Raw genomic sequence first — 27,666 nt, forward strand, 5'->3', positions numbered from 1 at the left:
ATGAACAACAGAATGAAGATAACTGTTAGATAATTGTAATGTTGATATATTTCATATGTAAAACTTCTATGTAAATATCACACTTCAGATATTATATGAAACCACATATTTATTAAGCCAGCAAGAACACACTTATGAATCTGCATGACAAAAAAAAAAAAAAAAAGACTGATATAGAAAATTTGGCTTTTACAATAAGTGTCACTGACTTGAGTTTGGATAAAAATAATACACTAAATTTCTCAGTAAGTGAAAGGGAACGTAAAGAAAAAAAAAAGACTGAAGACAAAATTTTAGTTTCAATAATTTTCATCACATATTAAAACAAAAATATCAAAATTATGAATTTGTGTGTTATTATTGCCTTCATGAAGAATAACAATTTTTCCCCAAACTGTCAAATATTATATACTCTGAAAAGCACTGCTTATTAAGTTATTAGTGACATTATACAATGCACATGTTGTTTTTAAAGTTCTGTTGAATGAATATGAAGAATTTCTAAATAGAAATTTTGTCATTCTCGTTCCCATAGGAGAGAATTCCTCTACTTGAGGATGATTGGCGCCACTCCCTCCTATTTCTTCTATACATATCTATAGTGGAGTAATCACCTGTTAGTTCATGAGGCACTCTTTAAAGATATAAATCTATTATACACTGCTATAATATTTAAGAATGACAACTGTAAACAAACAACTGCAATAAGTGGGTGTCATATTTCAAAATATTTAAGCATATTTATTTTAGTGAAACCTTTTTAATGTTGAAATAGCTTGAATTAAAATATATATACATATATAAAAACAGTGAGTTCAATGCAAAGATAAAAAACTCATGACTGCCACTAAAATTGACCTTCATAGGTGTTACTTTTTCTGTTAAAGATAGCCCTTTAACTAAACAAGCATTCAATGAAAATTTCATTCTTTTTCTCCAATATACTATTTTCAATATTTTAATGTATTTCTCCATCATTGCTAAAGTTAAATGTCCAGTAAGTGCAAAATTTGAACTATATTCAACTGACACATGTGTTCAGAAAACATTAAATACATAAGTGATCTAAAGACAACTGGGACAGGTATGGGTGTATGCTGTAACTGAATAAATACAAAGAATCTTACTAACTTGGTAAGCTACAAGTTACAATGCAGTACAAAATCTTATCAACTTGTGTAAATAGGTATACAATTACTCTGTGTAGTACATATTCTTAACTTGGTGAACAATGAGTTATGTAATGATTCTCCATGTAGTAAATAACCTTACCAACCTGAATTTATTATTATATGCCTCACTGATAACTGTGAAGTGTAAAATTTATCAACTAATTTTAAATGAACTGTGAAGGATCTTATAATTCTATATAGTTAAATATACTGCCAGATAGTATGGAATAATTTTTTAAGTGATGAATGACTGAGAAACAAAACAAGCCTTTATAAACCTGAAGAAAATAAAATATGAAATATCTACTGACAAAGTAGCAGACCTTAAAGCTTTTTCTGAATAAACAACTGATTTACTGGCTCGGGACGGGCTATAACAGATAGAAAATTGCAATGAAGTGCCAAGTTCTTGAAAATCAAATTGAAGAAAAACATAAGATTTTACATCTTTAACCAGATTGCCACAGAAAAGTAAAAAGTTCTCACCAATTTGTTTTTTTAAATTCACTTTTATTTTTACAACTACATGATATATACATTACAACTAAAGAACGAAGAGAATAAATATACTAATAATGTATCGGTCTTCTGTTCATTTTTTACCTTTTTGTCTTCTTCCATTGGGATAAATTTTTTTATGAAATATATTGAAACAAAATTAAAATTTCTACCAACATAAGAACATTAAAAGTTAATTTAATTTTTTCAGAAGTTCTACCAAAACAAAACAATCAACTTTGAACAAATATATACAGTAATTTTCTCCTACAAAATATCATGATAAAAAAAATAATCAACTGAACATTACATTTGTAAAAGATTACTTTGACTTAATTGTTCAAGTAAAATTATATATATATTAAATAAATATTTAGACAAAAAAATTAAACGTTAATATAAATGATTAAAATCGTTTTTTGCTGGGAGGAGAGCCATCTTGATGCTATAATTTAATACATTTCTACAAATCTAACAAATACAAGTAGATATCATGAATAATTAAAAAAATCACAACTCTGGCATTTTTTATAAATTTGACATATAAATATAATTGGTATATTGTTATTATAACATTCTCTGTTTTGTTATTTTATCACATACTAACAATTACACAAACATAAAAATAGTCTATTTAAAAGTAAAATCACTGTAACAGTGATTATTAGGCTAGATAATAAAATGTCTTATATCACATCCACAGAAACTACTGTGTTCAGATATCACAAGTTTTGAAAACTGTATTAGTTTACTTGAGCTGATAATATTAGACCATTGTTTCAATACAGAACTTAAGCATCATAAGTTTGTATAAATACAATAGACACCATAACAAGTCAGTTTCAAAACCTATTATTATAGTATTATACTGAAGCTTCAGTAAAAAAATACAAAACAGAACAGTACAAAATTTTACTTCTAAAAGTGGAACTACTGCTACAATATGCAAGTTCAACAAAAATAAAATTACAATATTATTAGCTATAACTTATACTCAAAAATTAATTTTAAAATTCTTAAAGGAGATCTTGCAACATAGAATTAAGGGAATGTCAACTGTAAATACCAAATTGAAGTTGAACTAGCTCAAAGCAAGGAACAAAGATTAATACATAATAAAGGGGTGGAGAAAACTTTTTGTACCTATAAGTTAAGAGTCATATTGAGATTATGTTATTTTGTTATGCAACTATAAAATTCAAGAGTTGCTACATGTAATTTTATCTGTAGTTTAACATGTGGTATCAGTTTCAGTCACACCAAAAGTATATGTTGCAACAAATGAATGAAATAAATATTTGTGAATAATCTAGAGAACAGATTCAAAATTAATTTATTCACTTAATACATTATTCCAATGTATCTTAATAAGTTGAATGGAATATGTCTGGATTTGTTAATTGCAACATGCTGATTAGATTGTTATCACACTAACATGGTAAACCAGTTCACTATATCAAGTGCTTTTTTTGTATTTAATTTTGGTCATCTCACATAAGCAAGATTGTCAAGTTGGAAAACTCAGACACAACTACAGTAAAGGAAGCATTATTTTTCAAACAAGATTGTTTCCAAATAACTTCCATACTGGGTCACTTCAGATAATGACCATATAGCCAGGAGCTTGGCAAGGCCCAATCTTGTTGTCGAATACACCATTTTTTACTCCTGATCATTACAGAATTAACAAAGTAATGTCTGATAATAATGGAGGCCACAAAACAGGCTTCTGAAAGCTCAATATGGCTCATGGGCTATCTACTGGAGACAACTGGTTCACTGAATAGCTGGGTTTGAGATGTTGTTGAAAGTTGCAATATTAAAAAAAGATTAGAAGAAAAATTTGGAGATTGGGGTTAGATATGAGAATATGTGTTTTGATATATAGTTAGAATGATAGTGGTAGAATAAACCATTAAAGTCTAATTTAGCCAAATAGTTCTTTGTTATTCCTTGGGAATGAAATTAGAAAATGACTGAAATGCAACTTTTGAATATAGCATTAACTCAAAAAAATTTGCATTCATAACAAAGTACAAATTATCAAAAGTTAGTCACATCTCTAACATCTCTTAATAAGTTGAACAAATTGTATTCGTATCAACAAACTGGATCAAGTAACTAGATTATTTCATCTCACTTGTGTATACATATATCACAATACCAAATTCAATTTTTTTTTATCTACATTCAGAAGTATAAAATCAATATTGAACTGCCACCATTATGTACCCTAATACAATGAATGAAACATTCATATTTATCCTCTGAAATAGATATTGATTAAGACATGAACTTAATCACAGTCTAACGATGTACACCTATTTATACGTATGAAAGAAATGTAACTACATGGACGAAATACAGTTTAAGTTTTTTCATATTTTACATCTTCATCCATTTAAAAATCTAAGAAAATATGTAAGTTAGCATTTACAGGAAACTGTTATTGATAGCTGTTTATGAGCACAAAGACTTGTAATGATTAAGTGCAAATAAATATTTTCTAACTTCAAACTTAAGTTCTCATCACATACATTAACTGAAGTATCAATATTATACTGCTCCAAAGAATTAGAAACACTGTTTACTACATACACTGATTAAAAATATTATATCAAAATTAAATTACAGAAAAGTTAAGACTAACTTTTGGTACTTAAAACAGTTTAATCCTCAAACAGCAGACAATCATCAATTGATGCTGCTACCTACAATATTCCTGCTGTTTAAGGATTAAGCAGAACTGGTAAGTTTATCACAAACAACTTGTTAAATCAAATTTTTATTGGGAAACTTACAAGAATAGTTAAAAAGTTACTTCATTTCACAACTTTGAATAAGAAGACCTTTAATGTTTTTCATAGAGATTATTTCACTAGTATCATGAAAACAGTACCAACAGGCTTTTTGAGGGTTAAAATATAGGTAATTAATTAAAGAGATTCAACTTTCAAGATCAGCTTTTCACACTGTTTACAACTAGAAATTTTACTTGTCTTGCTAAAGCAAAGTTCTTCCAAAAATATAGAGGACAAAAATAAAATCTAGGTAGAGTTGATGGACTCCTTTTCCATTTTAATGCTTAACTGGTCAAAATCCACTATCTGAGACCCAGTTGAGTTGCTGTTGACTAAGTGTACCATTATATTGTATGGAGAAGGATGGTGAAAAACTAGATGTGCTAACAGAGCTAATATGAAAGCTTCTGCTATAATAACAAAAGAACATATATCTAGAGAAAACAAAAAAGACAAATTAACTATCATTTGAATATGCTGTGTAACATACAAACGTGAGAAAAGAAGCAAATATTATTTTTTAAATAAATACAGTTTACTACACAATCTGAAAATAACAATTACAAGAAAGATTAATAAAATATCAACCTTCTAAAGTAAAATCTCCAAACCTTTTAGTATTTATACAATACATAAAGTCTACTACACATACTTCAGAACACAAATTGATAAATTAAAATATATATATACACATACACATGTAACTGTACAACCAGCAAAATGTTTTCCATATAAAGTGTACTCTGTCACACTTGCTCTAATGTAATTACAGTCTGAATGTACAAGTAATGTACTTGCTATGGAATATACATTTTTGAAAACAAATCCAAACAATCAAACAGTAAACAAATCTGAAATATTCTTAAGAAGTTATTATAAAAAACAAAAAAATAAATGAATAAAATCACTTTAAACAGTTTCTATAGACCATAGGTTAAAATACATTTTTCTGTTTGTGTTTGTTTTGCAGGTAAATGAGTAACTGTTGTCTGTCACTAGAGTTTTTAAACAAGCATTGTCATATTACAAAAATGCTACTGTTGTTTATTCAACTATTGGAAAACCAAGGAAATAAACATATTTGTTACATTAGATTTGTTCATTTTGCCACCAGTAAGCAGATTAACAGAAGGTTAAAATGGGGCTGCTGCCAATGAACATATCTGAGCAAAGAAAAGAAGCCAGACAAATCATAAGTACACGAGAAAAAAGGGAAAAGTAAAGAGAAATGGAACTTGACCAAATAATTCTCAGTAGCAAAGCAACAAAGTACAGAGATAGAGCAAAAGAAGTAAGTACTTGATAATGATTCCACCAGTGATCAAAATATTGTACCTGTTCAAAAAACTACTTTTACTTACTGTAAAACTTGCAAATTGTAATAAAATATAAAGTTTACTGTATGATCTTTAAAATAAGGACAAGGTAGCACAGAACACCTACAGTCTATTTACTATCTGAAAAATGATTTTATACAGAATTATGGCCCAAAGATAGGAAATAATAGTAATAAGAAGAATGATAATGTTAACTTAATACCTACAATGCCCAGTGATGGCAGAAGAGATTGGATAAAAACATGGAAATGTTCCTGCCTTTTCAAGTACATCAAAAATGATGAGCTGAATACGAATAAGTATGAAACTGGCTTGCAGTACAGCAAACTTGTAAATAATCTTGAACTCCTTCAATGGAGCTGCAGCTGTCCTGCTGAAAACCACCAAGCCATACACACCAAACACTGTAGATACAGAACTGATAACAGAGATGTACAATGCCGAGTTATATGGAGACAGGTGCTTGAAAAAAAAAAAAAAACATTTTAAAACAGATTTGCTGCTATTTTATATAAACTAAACAGTTGCAAGAAATGTCAACAATTATAAGATGATTGAAGTATAAACAAAATTAACTCAATATATTTACACATGCTGTATGTCATCTCCACTCATATATTTAAGCAGGCTAGACATCATCATCATTTGTATATACACATGCTCTCAGGCACCATTTAAGTACCTTATACCCAGTTTGTTGTGGTCAAATCACTGCTATAGTAAAAAAAAAACACCCTACATTGATGAGAAGGGTTAATATGGATTTTGTATCACTGCTACAAATATATCTAGTTATAATGGAAACAATTTTTTGTTTTAATATAAATCCTTATTCTGTCTCAATACGAATATGATGATAGCATAAGCAGTAACAAGTAACTGTAATCATTATTTAATTATTCTCTCATCACTTGCACTTTTTCATTATATTTTATTAGAACTTCTACAAGTAGCGTATTTAAGGTTACAGAAATACCAAAGGATACATAAAACATATATAATCACAATTATTGTAAACACAAACATTAGGAAAAAGCATTAACAGCAAAATACATAGTGATATTATGTATTAAAATTTCATAATCAGCACAATTCTAAAATTCATTTTTCAAAAAATGAAACATACACCCCATGAAAATCTTATGGTTTTTAATTACTAACAATGTATTAAATTCTGTAGTTCAAAAACTGGTTTAGAAGTATATTCCCTAATATCTGCATATCTGTTTAATAAACACAGTCTTCCTCTAAGCAGCTAGAATATTATGGGTTATATCATACTTTAAAAGAAAGATCATTTTATGAAAATTTTATTTCAGCATAAACTATTCTCAAAGCAATACAAATCTGTTTCATGAAAGTTTATACACAGTAAATAATGACACACAAAATTCTAATACAAACTTGTTTACTGATAATATGGAATGAATAATATCACACATTGGTTCTGATTAACTGTATATCATCTGTAAGTATTACATTAAAACATAATATAATCATGATACTAAATTATTTGTATTTTATAACATTTAATGAACATTCAAATTCTACTACTTTTTCAGGAAGTAGCTGAGAAATGTTTATCAGCTTATATATGCCAAGTATAAAAAAATTATGATGCAAATTAAGCTTTATAAGATTTTTTTTGTCACACATCTTAGCACTACACCAATGAAACAAATTATATAGAAACTTACATATCCTTGAGTGATGACACTATATTGTGTTCCAATGCACTTAACAGCTGTTAGCAAAAGATGCACAAGAACAAACTGGTAGATGGCAAACTTTACAAAACAAAATCTTCTCCTAAAAAGAAGATCATAAATAATCAGGGAGTTAAGCTGAGTAGTACATGTTTGATATCAAGTATTAGTTAATTTTGTAAATAACATAATTTCACACACAACTTGTTTATTAAATTCATAAAACAGAACAACAAAAGGTACAAGAATAAGTCAATTTAAAAAAAAACAAAGATTGTATACCACTTCCATCAACTCTTCCTTCAGCATCATCATGAAATACACTATTAAAATCATGCAAAAAACACTCTTACAAGTTTTTAACTATGGAGCTCATGTTACAAAAGTTGAAACATATTCAGAGGCTATAACAGTCAAACAAAATTTGTAGAAGATGAGCCTCAACTTAACCAGCAGATGAAGTATCAAAAATATTTTAATTTCACCCCATGTAGGCATCCTACGATTTGTGCAGAACAAATGTATGCCTTTCTTGATTTTTCTAATTATTTAAATGGAAATACCTAAGTGCTAATTGTAATTTATGCCTTTTTTAAATTAGTGTCACTGGATTGTAGCAATCACTTTTTAGATTAACATGGTACCAAATCGAAAAAGATTTGGTAAAAACATCATTTTCTTAAACAGTGATGTGTGTTCTGTTCATATTAAATGTTATATTGGAAGGTAACTTGTAAAATAAGGCCATTATATTGTAGTGGTACAAGCATTTTCCACAGGAATATTACATGAAATATGTACATTAAAAATGTGTGTATGATCAAGTCGCAGCAGTGAATACAAACACATCAACTCCTTGTGCACAGAATGACAAGAACTGATTCATCTGTTTATCTTGCTTGCTTTTGTAAGTCATTCATATTGTGAAGCTGATAAAAGCCAAACATAATAAAGGTTTATGACAGTATTTGTAAAAAGCAAAATAAACCTTGAACCAAATTTTGAAATGGATGACCAATTAAGCTGTTTAGACTACATTGGTTTACTTATATAATATTATTATTGACTATTCAGTACATTTAACAATATTCTAATGTAACAAATTAAAGATTAAACCATTTGTATGCAAACAATATTAAAAGTTTAGATATTTCCACCTTGTTAACGGAACTTTAGGACAACAGAAACATAGGCAACATAGTGGAGGGCCTTGTAACACCATCTTTCTTCCATAAAGTTTTTGTAACATACTTTTTTCACCATCACCATAGGTGATTACAAGCCTGAAGTACATCACAAGAGAGACATGGAGGTAACTGAAACAGAGAGCATGAGTGTTTAATGCACTGTAAAAAAATAACTACATGTTACTTAAGTAATCTGGCCTTCCTAATATAGAAATTAAATGACTGTCACATTTCATACTATTTATGTATTCATATACACAATAAATGCATAGAAACAACAAAAACCATACTGAAGTACAACTGTCTTATTTCAACAGAAATTTTAAGGACTACTCTAGCTATACACTTACAGAAGTATGACAGACTTGGTTGCTTCTGCTAAACTGGGAATGATCATAGAAATGAAGAACCCACCAGCAGCAAACTGGAAAAAACAAACAAAACTATATCATTAAAGAAAATCAAAATATATTTGTTAAGTAAATTTTTGTTACATCAAGCTCATTTACACACACCATCCCTTAGTTAGAAGTGACATACTAGAGGGAATGTAGCTCATCAACATTACCTACCACCAACCCATATGGGAATACTGGTATTTGACCATTACTTTTATAATGCACCCATTAAGAAAGGGCAGGCAAATTCAGTGATCAAATTTATGCTTACAATCAAAAGAGTGCAAATCAAGTGCCCTTACCACCAAGCCAAGCTAGGCCCAAGATCCAAATAAGTGAAATGTTTTCTTACAGAATGTTATTACATGTGAAACTTAATTAGTTAATATTGTACAAAGAATTAAATCTAAACTCACAAAAATGCTTTATAATTTTAAAGAAACAAATAATAATAAAAATAATATTTAATAAATTCAATGCTTGTATTTATCAATAAAACTAAAGTCAATCAAATTAAGAACTAAAATATTTGCAGATACAATATCTTGCAAAAGTTTTCGGATAAAGTCAAAAATTATATATTTCAGGCTATGTTCAAAGAACAATGGAAGGTAAATCACAGGTGAAACATCAAAATTTATTCATATTCAGTACAACAGATACTCAGTGGAAATTCTTAAGTTCAGCAAATTCTTAATATTTTGTGTCCCCCTTTTGATTTAGTAATTGCAGACAATCCTTTCAGGCATTGTTATCAAAGTGTCCTTTGAGATTTTACTCTAAATGTCTCTTGTATACTCTCATAAAGTTGTTTGGAAGTAACTTTTGATTTGTCAAGTGTCTGCATCATTTGAATCACTTTAACAGCTTCTTTCTTAGATTAGCAATTTCTCCATAGATTTTATGAGTGTTTGGGGTCATTATCTTTTTGGTAGTAGAAAACTTCCAATAATGTGCAAACTGGTGGGTATAACATGACAGATCAATAGCTGATTTTACTTGCACTGGTCTATTATTTCATCTATTCTGCCAATAATTCCCTTTCCTTCAGCAGAAAAACACCTAAAATCATCACACTGCCTCCCTCATACTTCACTGTAGGTGACAGACGTTGAGATAAGTATATTTCACTTTTCTCCCATTGGACATACAACTTATGCTTCAAACCAAATATTTCAAACTTTGACTCATCCATCCATAACATTCTTTTCTAATCATCAACAGTCCAGCTTGGTACTTTTTGGCAAATTTCAGTCTCTTGAAAATATTGGGAAATCAAAGTAAAGGTTTTTAATTACTGCATGACCAATTATTCCATTCTTGTTAAGTCTTCTTGATGCTGTAGATTCTGTCCATACAGCTGCATAAACAAAGATACTAGGTTGTCCAGAAATAAATGTCATTTTTGAACTGTGAAGTTTTGAAAAGTATAAACCAGTGTTGTAAAACATGCTTTAATCAAACTAAGCACCATTTACTTCAACACACTTTTGCCAACGTGTAACAATGCTGTTCATGTCCATGATATAGAAATCAGTTTCTATGGTACTCCCTAAAAGCTTCTTCTACAGCTATCTGGTTTTAAAAGTGCTTGTTGTTCAAAAGGTTGATAAACTGCTTGAAAAAATGAAAATATGTAGGGAAAGGTCTGGGAAATAATGTGTTTGAGGCAGAACCTTGATTCTCAATGTTTTTACTTTCTGGAGCATCATCTTTGACAAGTCTCATAATGATGATTTTGTTGATCTTCTGTCAGCTCAGGCAGATTCTCTTGATTTGCTTGAGCCTAGCTTTTCTGCAAGCTCATGTAATGTTGTGTGAGGGTCTGTCTCAACTGCTTCCCTTAATGTGTCTTCATCTAAGAATGGCTTCCTTCCACAACCTTAATGGTCTTCAAGACATTCATCTCCATGTCAAAACCTTTGGAACCAAGCTGAACTGTACATTCAGTAACAGATCCATGGTCAAATACCTGGCTGATGTTATTTGCAGTTTTGGTCGATTTTTGTTCAAGTTTGAAATCGTAGAGGAAAATCAAACAAAAGTCCTTCTTGTCCATGGTGCCTTACTTACACATCCTTACTTTAAGTAAAGTTGAAACAGCAGACAATTAATACACCTTGTAAGTGATAAACATTGGATTAAACCAACCAACCAACAATAAGTTACTCAATATTCAGCTTCTAAATGACATTGTGAGAATTCTGACATTTATTTCTGAACAGCCTAATACCTAACATCAATATCATTGAGTTTAGGTATTCAATCTCTTCGTGTGTGTGTTTTCTTATAGCAAAGCCACATCAAGCTATCTGTTGAGTCCACTTAGCCATCTCTATATTTTCAAATATAGTGTGCAAACTCATATTTGCAGCAATTTATCAGAGAGTCCAACCAATATCCTATAAAGCTATCATGCAAACTCTCTGCTCCACTGACAAATCTTTACACTTTTTGGGCCATGACATGACAATAAATTTATATATACAAAATTAAACACTGTTTTTATAAAAGTTTATTTGTGGAGTGCTATTATGTAGATTCCTTCCAGCACATACCATTACCACTTAGCTTCTTTCTACATAGTTAAAACACTACATGGGGTACCACAACAGCTATTTCAGATCCTAAATTTTATTGGTTGGTTGTTTTGGTTCAAAGCAACTGGGCTACCTGTGCAATAAAGTAAAGTAAAGGCAAGTAAAGTCATTAAAATATGTAAAAAGGAATAATGTTAAAACAAAACATAAGTCTAATTTTCAAATTAAAATCTTAAATAATGTTAAAAAATCCAATGGCCCTTAAAAATTAAAAAAACACAAGTGAGGTGGACAGTGTCACCATCACCAATGACACTGTTCAATGTCAAGGGTGAACCCATTGTAAAAATATGTTTAAAATGGTGCTGACTCTCTCAATCATAACAACGACATGATGTGTTGGTGCATCAGTACCAGATAAAAAGAAAGTGATGAGTTAAAAAACTGTGACCAATGCATAGCCTAGCCAGAACAACTTCCTCCTTCACATCGTTATGGAAGCAACATGGCCAAAGAGCAATAAAATGTTTGATCTAGAAAAGCTTGTTATCATGTTGCTCACTCCAAGTAAGTAGAAGTGCATGAAAATGGTTTTGGAGTGAGAAAAAGTGAAACTGTTTGCTATAATCCACTTCAGTAAGCAATTGAGAGCAATCTGTAGCTGCTGTTTAATAAACCTTAAGCTCAACAACTGACATGAATTGTGGAAGTTGTCAACATAGAGACTGTTTGCAGCTGTATGGAGGAGCTAATCTTTATAATGAAAAGTGTAACACTCAAGAAACAGCTCTGAGGGACTCCAAGTTCCTTTGAGAAAGAACAGAAAGGTGTTAAACCCACACAAACTTGGAATCATCAGTTCATTAAAAAATGTTTAATAAAACTGGGTAAATGGTCATGCAATCCGTATGAGTGGAGGTCTTGCAAGAAAACATACCTCCACATTGTATCATACAAAAACAAGATGTTGTCCCTTGAGAAAGGTTTCCCTGATTGATGTTTCAAGTCAAATCAGGTGGTCCATGGTGGGGCACTGTCATCAAAACCAACACTGAGTGGGTGAGAGGAGGTTGTTTGATTTAAAGAACCAAACAAGATGAGCATTAACCACCCTCACCAAGGTCTTACAGAGACAGCTCATCAAAAAGTAGTTTGGACAGTAGTTCAAAGAAATCTTGGGATCCTTCCAAGGCTTAGGAAAAGGCAGCACAATAGCATGGTGTCAAGCATCTGGAAATATCCTGCCAGATCCAGTTAAATACAGCTAGAAGAATAGCAAGAGAGGCAGGAAAAAGATGGTGCAACATCTTGTAATGAATATGATTGGGTCTGACTGATGTACTGCCAGGCTGATGAAGAGCAAGCTTGAGTTCCACCAGCATAAAGGGGCAATTACAGTAATAGAGACAATCAGCCCAAAAGGAAAGAGGTGATTGCTCTGCCCATGTTTTGATGGCTAAGAAGGTGAAGGATGAGGCAGAAGTGCTAGATACATGTGAAAAGTTTTCGTTGTGAGCACTGGTAAAGCCCTGGGCATCAAACTTCCTGATCATCAGAGAGCAAAATCAAAAGGGAGGACAGAAGTATACTGTCCACTAACCTTTCAAATCTTGTCCCACATGACTTTGTAACTGATAGTAGAAGAGATGCTAGAGGTGTACTTAATCCAAAATTCCTTTTCACTTTGTTGTCCAACTTGCCAAGCATGTGCATGAACCTGCTGAAATGCAACGTGGTTTAAAAGTGTGGGATACTTATGAAAGGTATTCAAAGCCCATTTTTTTAGATTTCCTTGCAATGTGGCAGGCAGAACTCCACCAAGGACAATGATACTATGGGAAAGACATTGAGGTTTTAGGAATACATGAGCAGCTGCCTCAACAATACAGTCAGTCACTGTTGCCATGCAGTTATCTACTGATGGTTTACAGACGATAGCAAGATCAAGTTCTGAAAGAGCAGTGAAAGAGGGCCAGTTGGCCTGATCCAAATTCTTTCAAGGCATGAGGGTCAGATGGCATTGAACATGGCCAGTTTCTTTCAAAATGATAGGAAAACTACAACTGCCCTGTGGATTACGCTCAACCCTTCAAGAGAAAAGTGAAGAGGAGCAAACAGAAATATCAATAGCAGTAAAAGACTGACTAGGTGAATGAAAATAAGTATAAGAATCAGTATAGAAGAGAGATAGGTTGTGAACCAAGAGTACACACTCTATGAAATGACTCCCCCATCAATATCAGCACCACCCCAAGAGTGGATTATGTGCATTAAATTCACCAAGATTAAAAAGGGATATGGTAACTGCTCAATGAGGGCATAAATGTTTGACTGATTATGGGTCTCTCCAGAAGCCAGTTAGAGAGAACAAACAGTGATAGTATGACCCAAGGAATTACAGATGCCTATAGCCTCCAAGGGTGTGTTAAGTGGCAAAGACAGGGTGGGCACATGCTGACCAACCAGCAGTGTCACTCCACCATGCACTCATCCATCACACAACCTGTCATTTCTGTACAACAAAAACTGCTGAAGGATGACTATATTGGCAGGTTTCAGAAAAGTTTCCTGTAAGGAGAGAGACATCCTTAATGTCATCTATATATGAATGAAAATCCCACTAGATCAGAGTGATCATTTTTATTTATATGAAGGAAAATGTGGCAAGGATCCCTTCTGTTTTCAACCACGTTTTTTTTTCTTTATTGGACAAAGGTCTACTGACCTCCATGTATCCTGCCCTGGATCGAGTAAGCAGGTCTCTGTCTATGGACAAAGTTTCCAATGACTGATGGCTGCAAAAGAAGTGAACCCAAGAAAACACCTGAAGCCAAAGGAAGTGGAACTGGGCAGTCACTGGAAGGAGTGGCAAGGACAAAGATGGAAGAAGACATAGATTCATCAACTTTTTTAATCTTTTGGCCTCCATTCCACTGCCACAGTGAGAGTGCAGCAACATATATTCAAGATGGAGCTGGGGACAATAATTTCCAAGCCTCTGGGTAGATGAAATTATTTACAGTCTTCAAATGTTGCACCTCTTTCTCCTCCACCCGTTTAGGGGAAGAAATAGTGTAAGAGGGGTGTGGACCACTACACTTAACACTATGTGGTTCTAATTTGCATTTGTAAGTGTTGTAGTCTTTGCCACCACAACAAGCACATGTTAAAGAACCACAACATGATGTGTTTGAATAATTGAACTGTTAACACTGGAAACATCTGTGAGGGTTGGGAATGTATAGCTGTACCTTACAGTTCAGGTAACCTGCTTTCACTATGGCAGGAGGATGTGGTAATGTAAATGTCAATATCAGAACATTAGTAGGCACCATAATTCCATCTTTGAGAGTGAAGATTCAGCAGACCTCAGAAACATTTTGGCTAGAGAAACCAGTGAGGGTCTCTTTAAATCCATCTCAACGATAACTCCTCTGAAAGAATTCAAAGTTGCATAGAGAATAACAATTATGGATATATCTGCAAATATCTGCAATAGCCTTCAATTTCAAGAGGATTTTGGTATGTTGTGGTGAAGAGGTTTCCACCAGAATGTCTCCAGAGTGCAACTTCTTTACTGACTTTGGGGAGCCAGCAAGCCTCTCTAATCACTTTTGAATAAAAAAGGGGGACATCTGCCCTAAGGATTTCTCAAATAATAAAACAAATGAGAAATTGAGGTACAGAATCTAACTGTGATGTTGACTGTACAGCAGAATCATCCATGCATGACTGTTTTCTGATAATTTGTTTTTTCCATTTTTTTCGTTTTTATTTACTTTTTCATAAATGGGGGTATCCAGAATAAAGATGTTACATTTCAGTCTCCACTGACACTACCTACCATGGAACCCTACGAGATGCACTACAATGCCACGGTTTCATGAGCACTATACCCTTACACCAGTACCAGACACAATGTCCACAACACCTGTTGAGAACGTCCGACACTGGTACTTGGTTGACCCTAGCACAAGTGGACCAGCTGATTGATTCTGGAGGCCACCACAAGGCTGCCCATCTAAATTAAAGGCCAAAGTGATGTGTTGGAGTTGGTCCCCTCAACCACCAGGATTCCTCTCTGGTGTTTTTTTTCCATAAACAACTTCAAGAGTTGCCACAAATGGCAAATACATGGGTGGATGTTTATATCCCAGAGGAGGTAAACTGAAAGTACAGAATCTTCTCTGGGAGGTCCCCTCACCATATACAGGAATCCACTTCTTGGGAAATTATTGATTATTTTACGAGATTAAAATTCAAAACTGATAAAAGTTCACTAAAGCCACAAAATAAATGTGTTAAATAAATGGGATCATATTCAAAATGCATCTTGTTATAGTACAGAATCATATAGATTCAATGAAGTCAAATATTACAGATACTTTTCCAACACTGACCTAAGTTACAAAGAATTTTCCAATGAGATTTTACTAGTATAACTATAAATGATTAAATAAGTGACTGACACAACTAATTTTCTCAATACATAAAGGCCATGAAGTTAGTTCATTGTTAATTTAATTATTCTATCCAACTATTTCTGGATGAAACTTTATATAACAGTAACCTGAACTCCACACTATTTCAAACTGGATTGGTACAAGTTTTAAAAGATGTTTAGAGTACAGAAGAAAATCAGTTATAAACTTAGGAATTTTCATTGTTGGAAAATTAAAAACTACAAGCTTGTGTAATAATTAGCTGAAATAGCAGCAGAAGATTAACAATTGTAACATCTACTTCTTCCCAACTGGAATCAACCACTTTTACTTAGCAACTGATTTGTATGGTGACTCAAGTTGGTTAGTTGATCGATATGCAGGTATCCCTTCCTTTGAGCCACTGACTAGTTTGCCTAGCTGGAAGTATTTTCAAGCTGAATATATGCCAACCTCTGTCTTCTACTTCATGACTTTGTTTAATGAAATTTTAGTTCACCATCCCCCACTTGGCTCAGTCACTTACTGCTCGTGTGGTTCTACTGTTTTGGGATTCAGTCACTTTATTGGTCTTGGTTATGCCAATTTACAGTCTCTTTGAGGAGATGTTTTGTAAATGGTAGATAGAGCCATGGTTGGGATTCTACTTCTACTCCTATTTTCCTTTCTCCTTCACCAGAGGACTGTCTGTGTCAGTGACTGGACAATGCTCATATGTTAGCAGGTGTGTTCCTTCCTTTCCTGCCTCTGAATCTACATTTTTACATAAACACTTACCTTTAGACATGGGAAGTATGGGTCACTTACAATGATGCTTCAGGATAGTGGTCTGCAAACTTTGATACTTTACATCTAGCTGTTCTTGAACTTTTATCCATATGTCAGGTGTTACATCATTTTCTACTCCTCACCCAACATTCCTTTGGCCACATTCTACAGTGGTAGCACATATCACTCAGCATGGGAGCAACTAATCCAGAGATATATGTTTTGATCATTGGATCTTTTGTATTGGGGCCTCACACATCACCTTCTCGTTATTACTTGTTCCATGCAGAATGCTTTCCATCAGGTCACCCTGATCAGGTATATCTCACCGAGTTGATATCCTCTTGTTTTCAAGGCTCTTTACCATCAGTAAATAATAATGTTGTAAGAGTAATGATCCTTGTGTCATACCAAGTTATCAGTGTGGGTCTTGATCCCAGATTGGTCTAAAGGAAACTAATCTATGAATCTTCACACAAGTTGGTTCCTTACTCTCGATGCAAGATGACAATTCCTAGATAGATAAAGTGGTGATCATCCTTGTGTCATAAGCAGTAATCAGAGCAAGTCTTAATCCCTGCATCTTTGGTTTGAGCTGAGAAAAACATGATCTTCATCCTACCCTCATGTGGATGTCAGTACTCAACGAGGAGTTTTTAAATGTAGTTAAATTGCCGAGTATGGTCTAATATGCCCCTTGCAACTTTACACCTCAGAATTTCCACCTTTATGTTTTTGGATTATACACATGGGTAAAGAGTATACCTGGGTTAGAAGCAGTGCAGTTACACTTTTCTGAGCTTCAGATCTGTTTCTCTCATTGTCAGCAGCAATGCCATTTTCAAACACTTTTGCAAGTACTTCTGTCATTCTATCAGTATTCTTCTCAATGTGGATTTCTAGTAACTTTGTAAGGAGAGGTAAGAACCATACTGGAAGTAATAATATTCCTACACTGAAAATGTGCTTCCAATAGATACTTAGCTCTGTTCACACTTCTCAACCCTTCTCTTCCTCCCCATGTTTTTCAAGTGCTCATACCTGCCAAATTTTGAAGTGAAGTTTAGGTAAAGGAGAGTAGAGGAAGCCATATGCATCACATGAGCATGTCATGCTCCTATTGGTTAAGAGATGATACATGAAAGGCATGTTGGTGGGGGGGAGGAAGGCTTGTGGCAACATGAAGAAAAAGTTTGCATATAAATGGCAGCACTGAAGAAAAAGAGCTAATCTTATTAATGAAGGAGGTAAGTACCATAATGGAATATGTGTATGCATATATATAAATCCTGCACTCTATTATTAGTCAGATATCCTAACATCTAAATAATGTACATGACACTTCTAATTACACATCCCTAAGATGATACACAAGACATAAAAATAACTCAAGATTTGAATTTAAATCGTTAAAAAACCATGATAAAACTATTTCAAATACACAAGGAAGTTTCACAGCGTTGTTATTAACTTATTCAACTCACTGGAAAAGTATTCAAACAAAACAGTGTGAGAAAACAGTGCTGAGTTGGCCAATGTTGAAGAAGATAGATGGAATCTTTAACAAATAAGACCAATACTGCAAAAGTTGTTATTCCTGCAATACTCATCAGAATAATTCCAATACTTCCAAATGCTGCAATAAAAACATATCATACAAATTGTGCAACAAAACTGAAACAAAAACATTTCAATACAGTCATACAAGTTCTTTATAGGAATAACAAAAATTTAAAAGAGGTTAGAATGAAGTAATCCTGTTCATTTATATTTCTGTATAAAAATAACCAAACAAACACTAATATCTACAGTATGGGAATACAAAAATACTAAATAGTTACAAAAGCTTATTCACCTTGAAGACTTTACATTTCCAACTCTAGTTAATTGCACTAAAAATTACTTAACACAATGTTAATCTCAAAGTAATTAACCATTCTTTCTTTTTCAATTTCAAGACACTCAAATGTCTTTGTTAAAATACATGTAAGATCAAACATACCAAGTTAGTAATGTACAACAGAGAGGAAAAAAGATTAGAAAAAAAGAAATATTAATAAAAGTTTCATAAAATAAAGGACTTATTCCATGTTATTCATGAGTACATACATAATATATGTCCTAAAAGAGAGCTCATGATTCATTTTTTTAAAAATTCTCAACATTTCTCTTAAACTTTTATTCAAATTGTAATTGCACAAGAAATACATATAATACTACAATGCATTGTATAGCACATAAATTATTCATGAGTTACAGTATGTAAGAGTTACAGTATCTAATAATCATAATGTTTAACTTAAATTACAACTTATTTCAGAATTAAGAGATAAATCAAATATAAAAGGAAACTAATTTTGTAAAGTTGCTGTTTAACTTAAGTACAAACTTAGCTTTCCTTTATATAAATAGATTTGTAAGATATATACAAAATTCAGGAAGTTACAAAAGAGATTATAACGTTTGGCAACTTTTATATGAAATTTAAAAGAATACCAAAACTCTAGGAATTTTAGAGATGCTTGAAAGCTTGTGTAAGTAAATAATTTATAGGTTGGGTGAAGATAACAAGTGGTACTCTACTCAAGCTGTTGATATTCCTTATTCTGAAAATGGTATAGACAGCACCATCTCTTGTATAATGTTAAGAGTTTTATGATGATGCAAGTTACTATGGTGTGTAGGGACAATGCTAACAACAGACATTAATTTAACCCTACATGCACGAGTTCACTTTATTGTATTGTATTGTAGAACTAGAGGCTACCATAATTTTTATATTACTATGTTTATCTTCATGAAATTCAGATAGCTTGTTGTAAACAGATATTACATCTGCTTATTTTTTATTAGAAAAAAAGAATTGTGTCAACCAATTTCACTAATATAACAGTTTCATATAAAATATCGAATTTTATAAGTAGTATTAATAAGTAGTAGTATTTAAAAAAAAAACATAATTCTAGTGTAAATGATGTTATCATTTCCCTTTGAATTTAGCTTTCTTACAAAAATGTGTTTGTCCAATTAAAAGTCCAGGGTGAAACAGTAATTACTAGCCAATAATAGAAAAACAATAAATATTACAGATTAAACCTATTTATATTAGAACTTGGTTATAAACATAACCTTCCTATGTGTGTTGAAACACTGCATTAAAAAAAAAAAAGGAAAAATTTTCAAGAGAAAGTAAATGTAGGGATAACTAATACAACTTTTTCAAAAACAATGCTAATAAGATAGTAGGGATAGCATTTGCATCATCTCTACATAATAGCAGAAGCAAGAACTGACATACAGCAATATACATAACTACTTGATCACAACCAAATTTAAGTTATCCAACTTTTGGCTGTTACCTTTCTACTACACAGTGTGCTCATGCTATTATGTAGTGATGATGCAAATGCTATTCCTACTATCTTGTTTGCATTGTTTATGAAGGAATGATATTAGCCATTCCTACATTTACATCTCTTTTATGAACAATTCTTCTTCACTCATACAATAAAAAACAATCAAAGTTTTTAAAATCCTTAATATTGGCTTATTATTAGAAATAAAATAACTACACTTTTGGTTTAAAATATGAACTTCTATTTAAGGGTAACAAGTTTAATGCTTAGAATCAGAAGCCGAAAATAAAATAATTCTTCAGCAAAATTTCATTTTCTCTTATGATTTTCAATTTCACTGATGACATGGTATGTGAGGTAAGTAGCAACTTTATTTAAACTTTTAATGGTTACAAATATGAATAAGAAAGGCTGCATTTAATCTGGTTCTTGTGACGTGGTTGCTTTATTTAGTTAAGTCAATGAGTGATCTTGAAGTTCCAGTCAAGATTATGTAACCTTGTTCATTCCAATTTTCTTATTTATAAAAGAGCTTACAAGAAATGATAGATTATTTTAAACTGGGATTTTTCAATATTGTATGATGACCACATGGGTAGAAAAAAGTATATTTAAAACTGCTATTATCTTAACTTTACAACGAAGTAACAAAACTATAATACAATTAAAAGACGGACCTTAAAAGTGAATGACTGCTTTATTTATTTTTACTGCATGTATTAACTTATGTAATTTTTTATACATATTTTCATTAAATCTGATCTGTCACAATGTTAAAACTAATATCATTTGTTAATAATTTTAAAAATTCAAGTTGTACTCATGCAGATTACTGCTTACTTGTGTGCTTATTATGTGAAATTAGGACTAACCTTTCTTCTAACTTGATTAAACCTAAAAAAGTATTGTTGGGATTACTTCCAAAAATATCTTTAACAACAAGACTATTCCAGAAGTGATCTCATGTATTTTAATCATTGTAAATTTTGGGTTTATGGCATATTTTAAGTAAATTTGTCACGCAGGATTGACTTCATTAGTTAGAAAAATCACTTTAAATTACTCACGCATAATAAATTTACTTTTGATAAATAAGTTCTAACAATTACAGCAATTCCTCATTGACCATACACTACAGTATTTCAATGTTGACCTCATTACTCATGCTCAGCTTAGAATATGGTAATTTCACAATGCAAGACCATGAAATACAATTTTTGTTTGTTTACCTTAAACTACAGAATTTTTCTACATCAACCTTACAAATACTAGATTTTTAAGAAGAATGGACATTACAGTACTTTTACCTGTTAATTCTTGAATAAAATATTTCCAAGTTAACCTAATGCATATACAATATTTCTGGTTTTATCTTTTGATATAAACTAATATATGTATATTTCTTCACAATATTCAAAATTTATTCTATTAATATTAAACAATTTTATTACATATTTATCAGAATACTAAAGTGTCTATGCAGCCCTATTAAAATATACAAACCACCAATGACTTCCCACATTGCAGGTACATAGTACGAGCTTAGAAGTACAGAACAGTTCATAGCTTTAGCTTCCACTGCAGGCAAATTTCAAACTTTTCACATGCTATCAGAAACTGAAATATGAGAGTAGAGGTTACTGTTACCCAACAAGCCAGTTGTGTTTTAAAATACATGTACACTGAAGTAAGTGAAGTGACTAAAGATACAGAGTAAAAACATTATACTCCTACATAACACTTGTAAAACGTGTAGGTTGTGAAAATGACAAATGTTTATGTTACAGTTTAAAATGAATGTTTAATATTAAAAATTAAAATTTTTACTTAAAGCTAACAAAGAAAGTTTTAAAATTAGTGCTTTTATCCATATAATGATGTTAATTAAAACTTCATTAGAACTGAAAAAAAACTGAAACTTAACACATGTAGAATTGTATAAAAATCACTATTTACACAATACGTCTAATGAAACACATACAAGGATTAGTAATTATAACCTAAAACCGTAAGTGTATAGAAGTTCGTAATTTCTATTTCATATGGGTCATTTTGATGAGTTGACTCATCAACTTTTTTTAACTATGGAGGGCAAAAGACTTTTCATGTGGTTTGAAAACAATTATTTCTGAAGCACAGAGCTCCCACTGTGGTAGTGGAATAGAGAGGAGCAGCATACATCTGAGATAGCGTGGTGGACAGTAACTTTCGAGCCTTGGGGTAAGAAATGTTGTGAACCATTTTCAAATGCTGTACCTCTTTTTCTTCCACCAACATAGGGTATGAACTAAAGTAAAATGGGTGAGAGCCACTACAATGAGGGTCCATTTCACTTTCATAGGCATCATGGTCCTTACCACCACAACAAGCACACATCAAGGAACCACGACATTAGGTTTTAAGTGACTAAGCTGCTGACATTAAAAATATCAAAGAAGTTTCCAAATATATGGCCATACTTTCCAATTTAGATAACCTGCCTTGATGATGGCAGGTGAATGTGGTGATGTGAACATCAAAATTTGGAGATTGGTCAGCATCATAATTCCATCTTTTCAAGTAGAGATGTGCCTCTCTGCAGAAACTGGAGCAGTATGTTTTCACCAAGATATCCCCAGAACAAGTAGCTTCTTGACTAACTTTGGAAATCCAGCAAGCTCTTCTATTCCCTTTTGAATAAAAAAGGGAGACATATGCCATAAAGATTTGTCTGATAAAGAATATAATATCAGAAAATGCAGTGCAGTTGTTGAAGTTGAAAATTGCCTTTAAGAATCTTCAAGATGTGGTCATTTACCCATGGTCTGTTTTTTCACTATTTTATTTGGAGGATCTACAATAAAGAAGGAATATTTTGGTGCCCACTGACCCCCACCCACCATGGAGCCCTATGAGGGGATGCAGTACAATGTCAAATAAGGACAATGCAGCAATGCCAGAGTTTCATAAGCACTATACCCAAACACCAGCATCAGACACAATGTCCACAACACTCACTGAGAATGTCCAATACTGGTACTCGATTGATCCTGGAGTTGGGGGGCCACTCCAAAGCTGTCAGCTACAGAAATTCAAGGCCAAAGTGGTGTGTTAGGGTTGGACCCCTTAACCACCAGGATCTTCTCCTACCCTTCATGGGTCTGTTCTTTCAGTTTACCTCCTCTGGGAGGTCCCCTCACCAAGTGCAGGAATTCACACTGAGGGTGGTACAGTGTATAAAAGTGAAAATTGTGAACATGACTATCAACATAGTCCCTGGGCCCCCCATTATCTTTTCCCATTACAGATGCAGCTAATTAACCTAAGAAATCACATTACATCTCTGCATGTATACCACAGTTTTGATAAAATCACACATCTACATCTAATTCCTGAAAATTGAAACAACTGAAGAAACTTTTACTGTTGAAAGTAGTTACATGATAAGTGGTGTACACATACCAGTTCATAACAGTTCTTCCTTCTATTTCAATGTATATAAAAACACTGACTTGTACATTACTGAAAAAATGCACAAATATCAAATAATGAGTCCACACATAAGATTATGAAAAGACCACTTACCAAGCTTCAGAATATCCTGTACCAGACTTCTTTAAGACTGTTCCCTGCATAATGTATCATTCATGCTGTATATAATAACATGCAATAGGTTTTCTAGGAAAGTACTGCAGCATAAATAAATATTTACGTTGACAAGTAGGATAAGAAAATTTTATGAATTTTCTGATACTTTCTAAATAATAAGCATTCTGTGCATTCAACCAAAAAATATAGTAACTTTACATCTAGCTCACTTCACACAAATAACATAAATACTACAATATACAAATTCAGTTTGAACTTGACTGCATCAATTAAAATCCAAGACTAATCAACAAAGCCTGTATTTACACCAATTATGATGTAAAATGTATAGAATATATACAATGGGGGAAAATTGCATTAATTCATAAGTTTAGCATTTCCTCCCTAAAAAGCATATGGCTTGCTGTTGCTCCATCTTTGTATGACTCACTTTCTGATTCAGAAAGTGAACTAGGTGGAGGATGGTTTGCTTTTGACTTCAAATCCTGTTACTAGAGCTGGATAATTAGTAGAATTTGATAACTGTTTAATTCTTAGGCTCACCAATTCTTTATTGTCACAAGACTTTTAAAATTGGAATAATTTAAAATGGTATTAATCAGAAGTAGTAATTTTGATTAACTGATTCAGAAAGCTATTATATTAATATCTTGTATTGGAACATTATCATATTATGATAGGTTAAGATCTCTGAACTTGTTTTCTCTGCAACAGGCCTATGTGTGTGTGATTATGCAGTTAGTTAAAAGAGTGTCAGTGTGTGTTGTGTGTCAATGACCTAGAAGTGTATGTTATGTGCTGGTGTCTTGAGAATGCTGGATAATGTTGTGCTGCAAATACAAGAACAAACCTTGAGAAATTAATTATTGTAAGAGTGGTCTGTTTATGACTTTAGCCTAGCAGGAAAAGCACTGGTCATAACTCCAAGGCAAGGTAGACTGTTATTCACCTATATAAGATTTAAGAATTATTACAAGTTGATATCAAATATGGTCTTGTGGATAAAATAAAGTGTAAAATGGAATATGTATGAATAAAGTTCTTATACAAGACATTATATCAACTGGATCACTTTTAAAAATAAAGGTGATATGTGATAAGTAAAGAAATCTGCTTTTGTTCTAATGTTCTGCTGGCACAGCTGGTAAAATATTAGTCTTGGTGTGAAAAAAGGTTTATGGGTTAAAGACCTTGTAAGGGTAGAGAGTGATTTCCAGTAACTGACTCAAGAAATGTATAAATTGAAAAAAACTCTGTAACAAAAAATATCCTCACTTTTGTGTTCTAGAAATATTCCTAATAAATCCGGCAAAAGTTTAAAATGAATTCAAACTACTAACACACATCACATAACTAAATGAACTATTATACAAGTTCAAAATCCAAAACTTATACTGGGTTTAGTTTCAATGCCTACACTTACTACCTCCATCAAATTACAGCTACTAAGCTTATAAGATTAGAGGCTATAGGTACAACAAGTAACCTACTGATACTCAAAATTTTCTTAATCTTCGTTATTCTGAAATCTCTCAACCACACACTTAACATCCAGGAGAATGATATCCTTCCCATAAGACAGATAAAATCTGAACAATGTATGTCTTAAAATTATGCACAAATTAGAAAACAAAAATATTTCACCTGAAAATATGCTTTAAAACAGTTAGTTTGTTCTAAGTCACTAAATGTATCCGATAACTGATTGAAGACATTTGGCTTTTCTCAATAACTATATCCTTTTTCCACTCTATATACCTCTTTCAATCAAAACTAAATTATCCTAAGAATTTGTATTTCACTCTAACTGGTACAATTTGTCATCTACACACTTAATTAACTTAAATCCATGCAATTATTAATATTATATATAAATAACCCTAAAGTCTTAAATTTCACCCCCAATAAACCCCATTAAACACAGTAATTCAATCAGAAAATTGCTATTCATTTTTTACTTTCTACTTTCCAGCAGTACTTAACTTCATGTATGATAATTTTTTAATTCTTCCACCTGTTACATAAGAATTTGACTTCATTTTTTGAATATCAAAAACATCCACAACAATGTCTTCAAATACTTCATTAAAAAATAAAGAATATTAACGTAAAAAACTATTTACAATAACATACTGATAAATACCATGAAAACTACAAACTCACTATTTCTTTTTTTTTTTTTTTGTAGATGGTACATACACTATACTACTCATTACTAATTATCTTTAAATCATCAAGATGGTGTATATGTGCACTTATATAATAATAATACTGTATTCAAATGATACTTGAACTTAAGGCCTCATCAGTTCAAACTTGGTTTCTTCAGTTTCAAAACAGATCTCATGAGATGTAGTTTCTCTTCAAATTCTGAGTTTTATCCTCCATTACTTTAATTTTAAAAGGGTAATTCTTCTGCAGTTGTGACTATTACTATTATTTCTCTGCAAAAAATTAACTTAAAAAACAATAAACGAAGGGAATGGGAGCTTGCATACTAAAATGATAATTTATGCATGCTCAAAAATTAGTGTGAAAATTATTTCTTTTTTGCTGTAGGGCTTTGAATAGCCTATTCTGATTATAATTATACCAAACGTTTTTACGTGCAGATTTATAAAATAGGTATTCTATTACCACTAACGTAAACACGTTCTATTTCCCTTATCAGTTTGTATATAACGTGTGCTAGCAACTTAAATTACATTGTTTAAATATATACACTTTCCCTATTCTAGTACTGTTGGTAGTAGTATAGAACTCGGAATAATCGTTTAACATTCATAACAGTACCTGACTCAGACAGTCCGAAAGGGTAGTGGTGCTGCAACACTAGGCTTACACTTAATAATTACAGTTAAATAAAATGTTAGAAATAATTATGAAGGCAAACATCAAACTATGATTTCACATTTGCTAGTATTATTATACTCCACTACTATTCTTTTACAAAATATAAAGATTAAAGCAAGTAGTTACCTTTAATTCGTACCTGTGCAAAAGTAGGCCAATTACTGTTAGTATGTTAACTTACGTCATGTATTCTAACCAATTAGCTGACCCGCTTTTTGTTAGCGTACAAAAGAGAAGGGACCGGCATGGCCAAGCGCGTTAAGGCGTGCGACTCGTAATCTGAGGATCGCGGGTTCGCATCCCCGTCGCGCCAAACATGCTCACCCTTTCAGCCGTGGGGACGTTATAATGTTACGGTGTAATTATAGAGTGTTGTGGAATTTGTTTTTGTGCTGTGTTTGTCTGGGTGCTCGTATTTGGTGTTCGTAATGATAAATGTATTTGTTTGCTGGGTGAAATGAAAATTTTATGTCTTTGTTGACCTCACTGTTTTCTTGTGAACCTTTTTGTTTAATTTCTTCTTTTTTTATTTATCGTGTTTGTGAATTGGATTGTTTGGAATTAAGCATAAAGCTACACAATTAGCTATCTGTGCTCTGCCCACCACGGGTACCGAAACTTGGTTTTTAGCGTTGTAAGTACGTAGTCATACCGCTGTACCAATGTGAAGCTAATTCTGAAATCACTTATAACTTGTTTTCACTATCATTAACAAATTATATTATTTTTGTAATTTCACATTATCCACTTCTTGTATAGAGAGTGTAGCAACTTATACCATGAGCTTAATACGAAGTTTAGGTAATTGGCACTTGGCCTGTTTCTACTAGTTAGGCATACTCTTTTGTTATAATTCTGTTCGTTAATATCTCTGGTTTGTTCTTGTTTTTCAATAGAGGTTTGATTGTTTTTTTGTTTAGTTCCTCCTTATCAGTTACCTTTAAGTTTTATTATCACTTTTCTTTGTTAGTTTTATTGTTAGCGTTTCTTGTTAATTTTGCTCTGACTTTCTTGTTTATT

At 32.1% G+C, this 27,666-nt stretch overlaps 1 protein-coding gene across 8 annotated transcripts; it reads right to left on the reverse strand.

Annotated features, from left to right (window-relative positions):
* Window positions 1-1,661: 1,661 nt before the first annotated feature.
* On the reverse strand, window positions 1,662-26,850 carry LOC143244936 (organic solute transporter subunit alpha-like). Of its 8 annotated transcripts, none has more exons than XM_076490518.1 (9): window positions 26,773-26,850; window positions 23,770-23,813; window positions 21,709-21,822; window positions 18,334-18,485; window positions 9,052-9,125; window positions 8,672-8,830; window positions 7,506-7,617; window positions 6,015-6,270; window positions 1,662-4,905 (listed from the first exon to the last, which is right to left on the reverse strand). In XM_076490518.1, exons 3-9 carry the CDS (start codon window positions 21,767-21,769, stop codon window positions 4,718-4,720), a joined length of 1,002 nt encoding a protein of 333 aa, XP_076346633.1. In that variant the 5' UTR covers window positions 21,770-21,822; window positions 23,770-23,813; window positions 26,773-26,850; the 3' UTR covers window positions 1,662-4,717. The 8 variants fall into 8 exon arrangements, with proteins under 8 accessions (XP_076346633.1, XP_076346631.1, XP_076346635.1 ...); XM_076490516.1 differs by having other exon boundaries at window positions 23,770-23,834; window positions 26,773-26,800; XM_076490520.1 differs by lacking the exon at window positions 26,773-26,850 and adding an exon at window positions 26,587-26,747 and having other exon boundaries at window positions 1,662-4,881; window positions 23,770-23,834.
* Between the last annotated feature and the right edge of the window lie 816 nt (window positions 26,851-27,666).

This window comes from Tachypleus tridentatus, chromosome 2, assembly GCF_004210375.1.
Source record: "Tachypleus tridentatus isolate NWPU-2018 chromosome 2, ASM421037v1, whole genome shotgun sequence".
In the NCBI taxonomy this organism is placed as follows: domain Eukaryota; kingdom Metazoa; phylum Arthropoda; class Merostomata; order Xiphosura; family Limulidae; genus Tachypleus; species Tachypleus tridentatus.

Coding starts and splice junctions, on each gene's coding strand:
- LOC143244936 (XM_076490518.1), bottom strand. CDS start 21,769: ATGAACTGTTCTGTACTTCTAAGCTCGTACTATGTACCTGCAATGTGG. Junction 18,486..21,708: donor AATGTGGGAAGTCATTGGTG/GTTTGTATATTT, acceptor TTTTTATTGCAG/CATTTGGAAGTATTGGAATT. Junction 6,271..7,505: donor GTGTCATCACTCAAGGATAT/GTAAGTTTCTAT, acceptor TTTTTTTTCAAG/CACCTGTCTCCATATAACTC.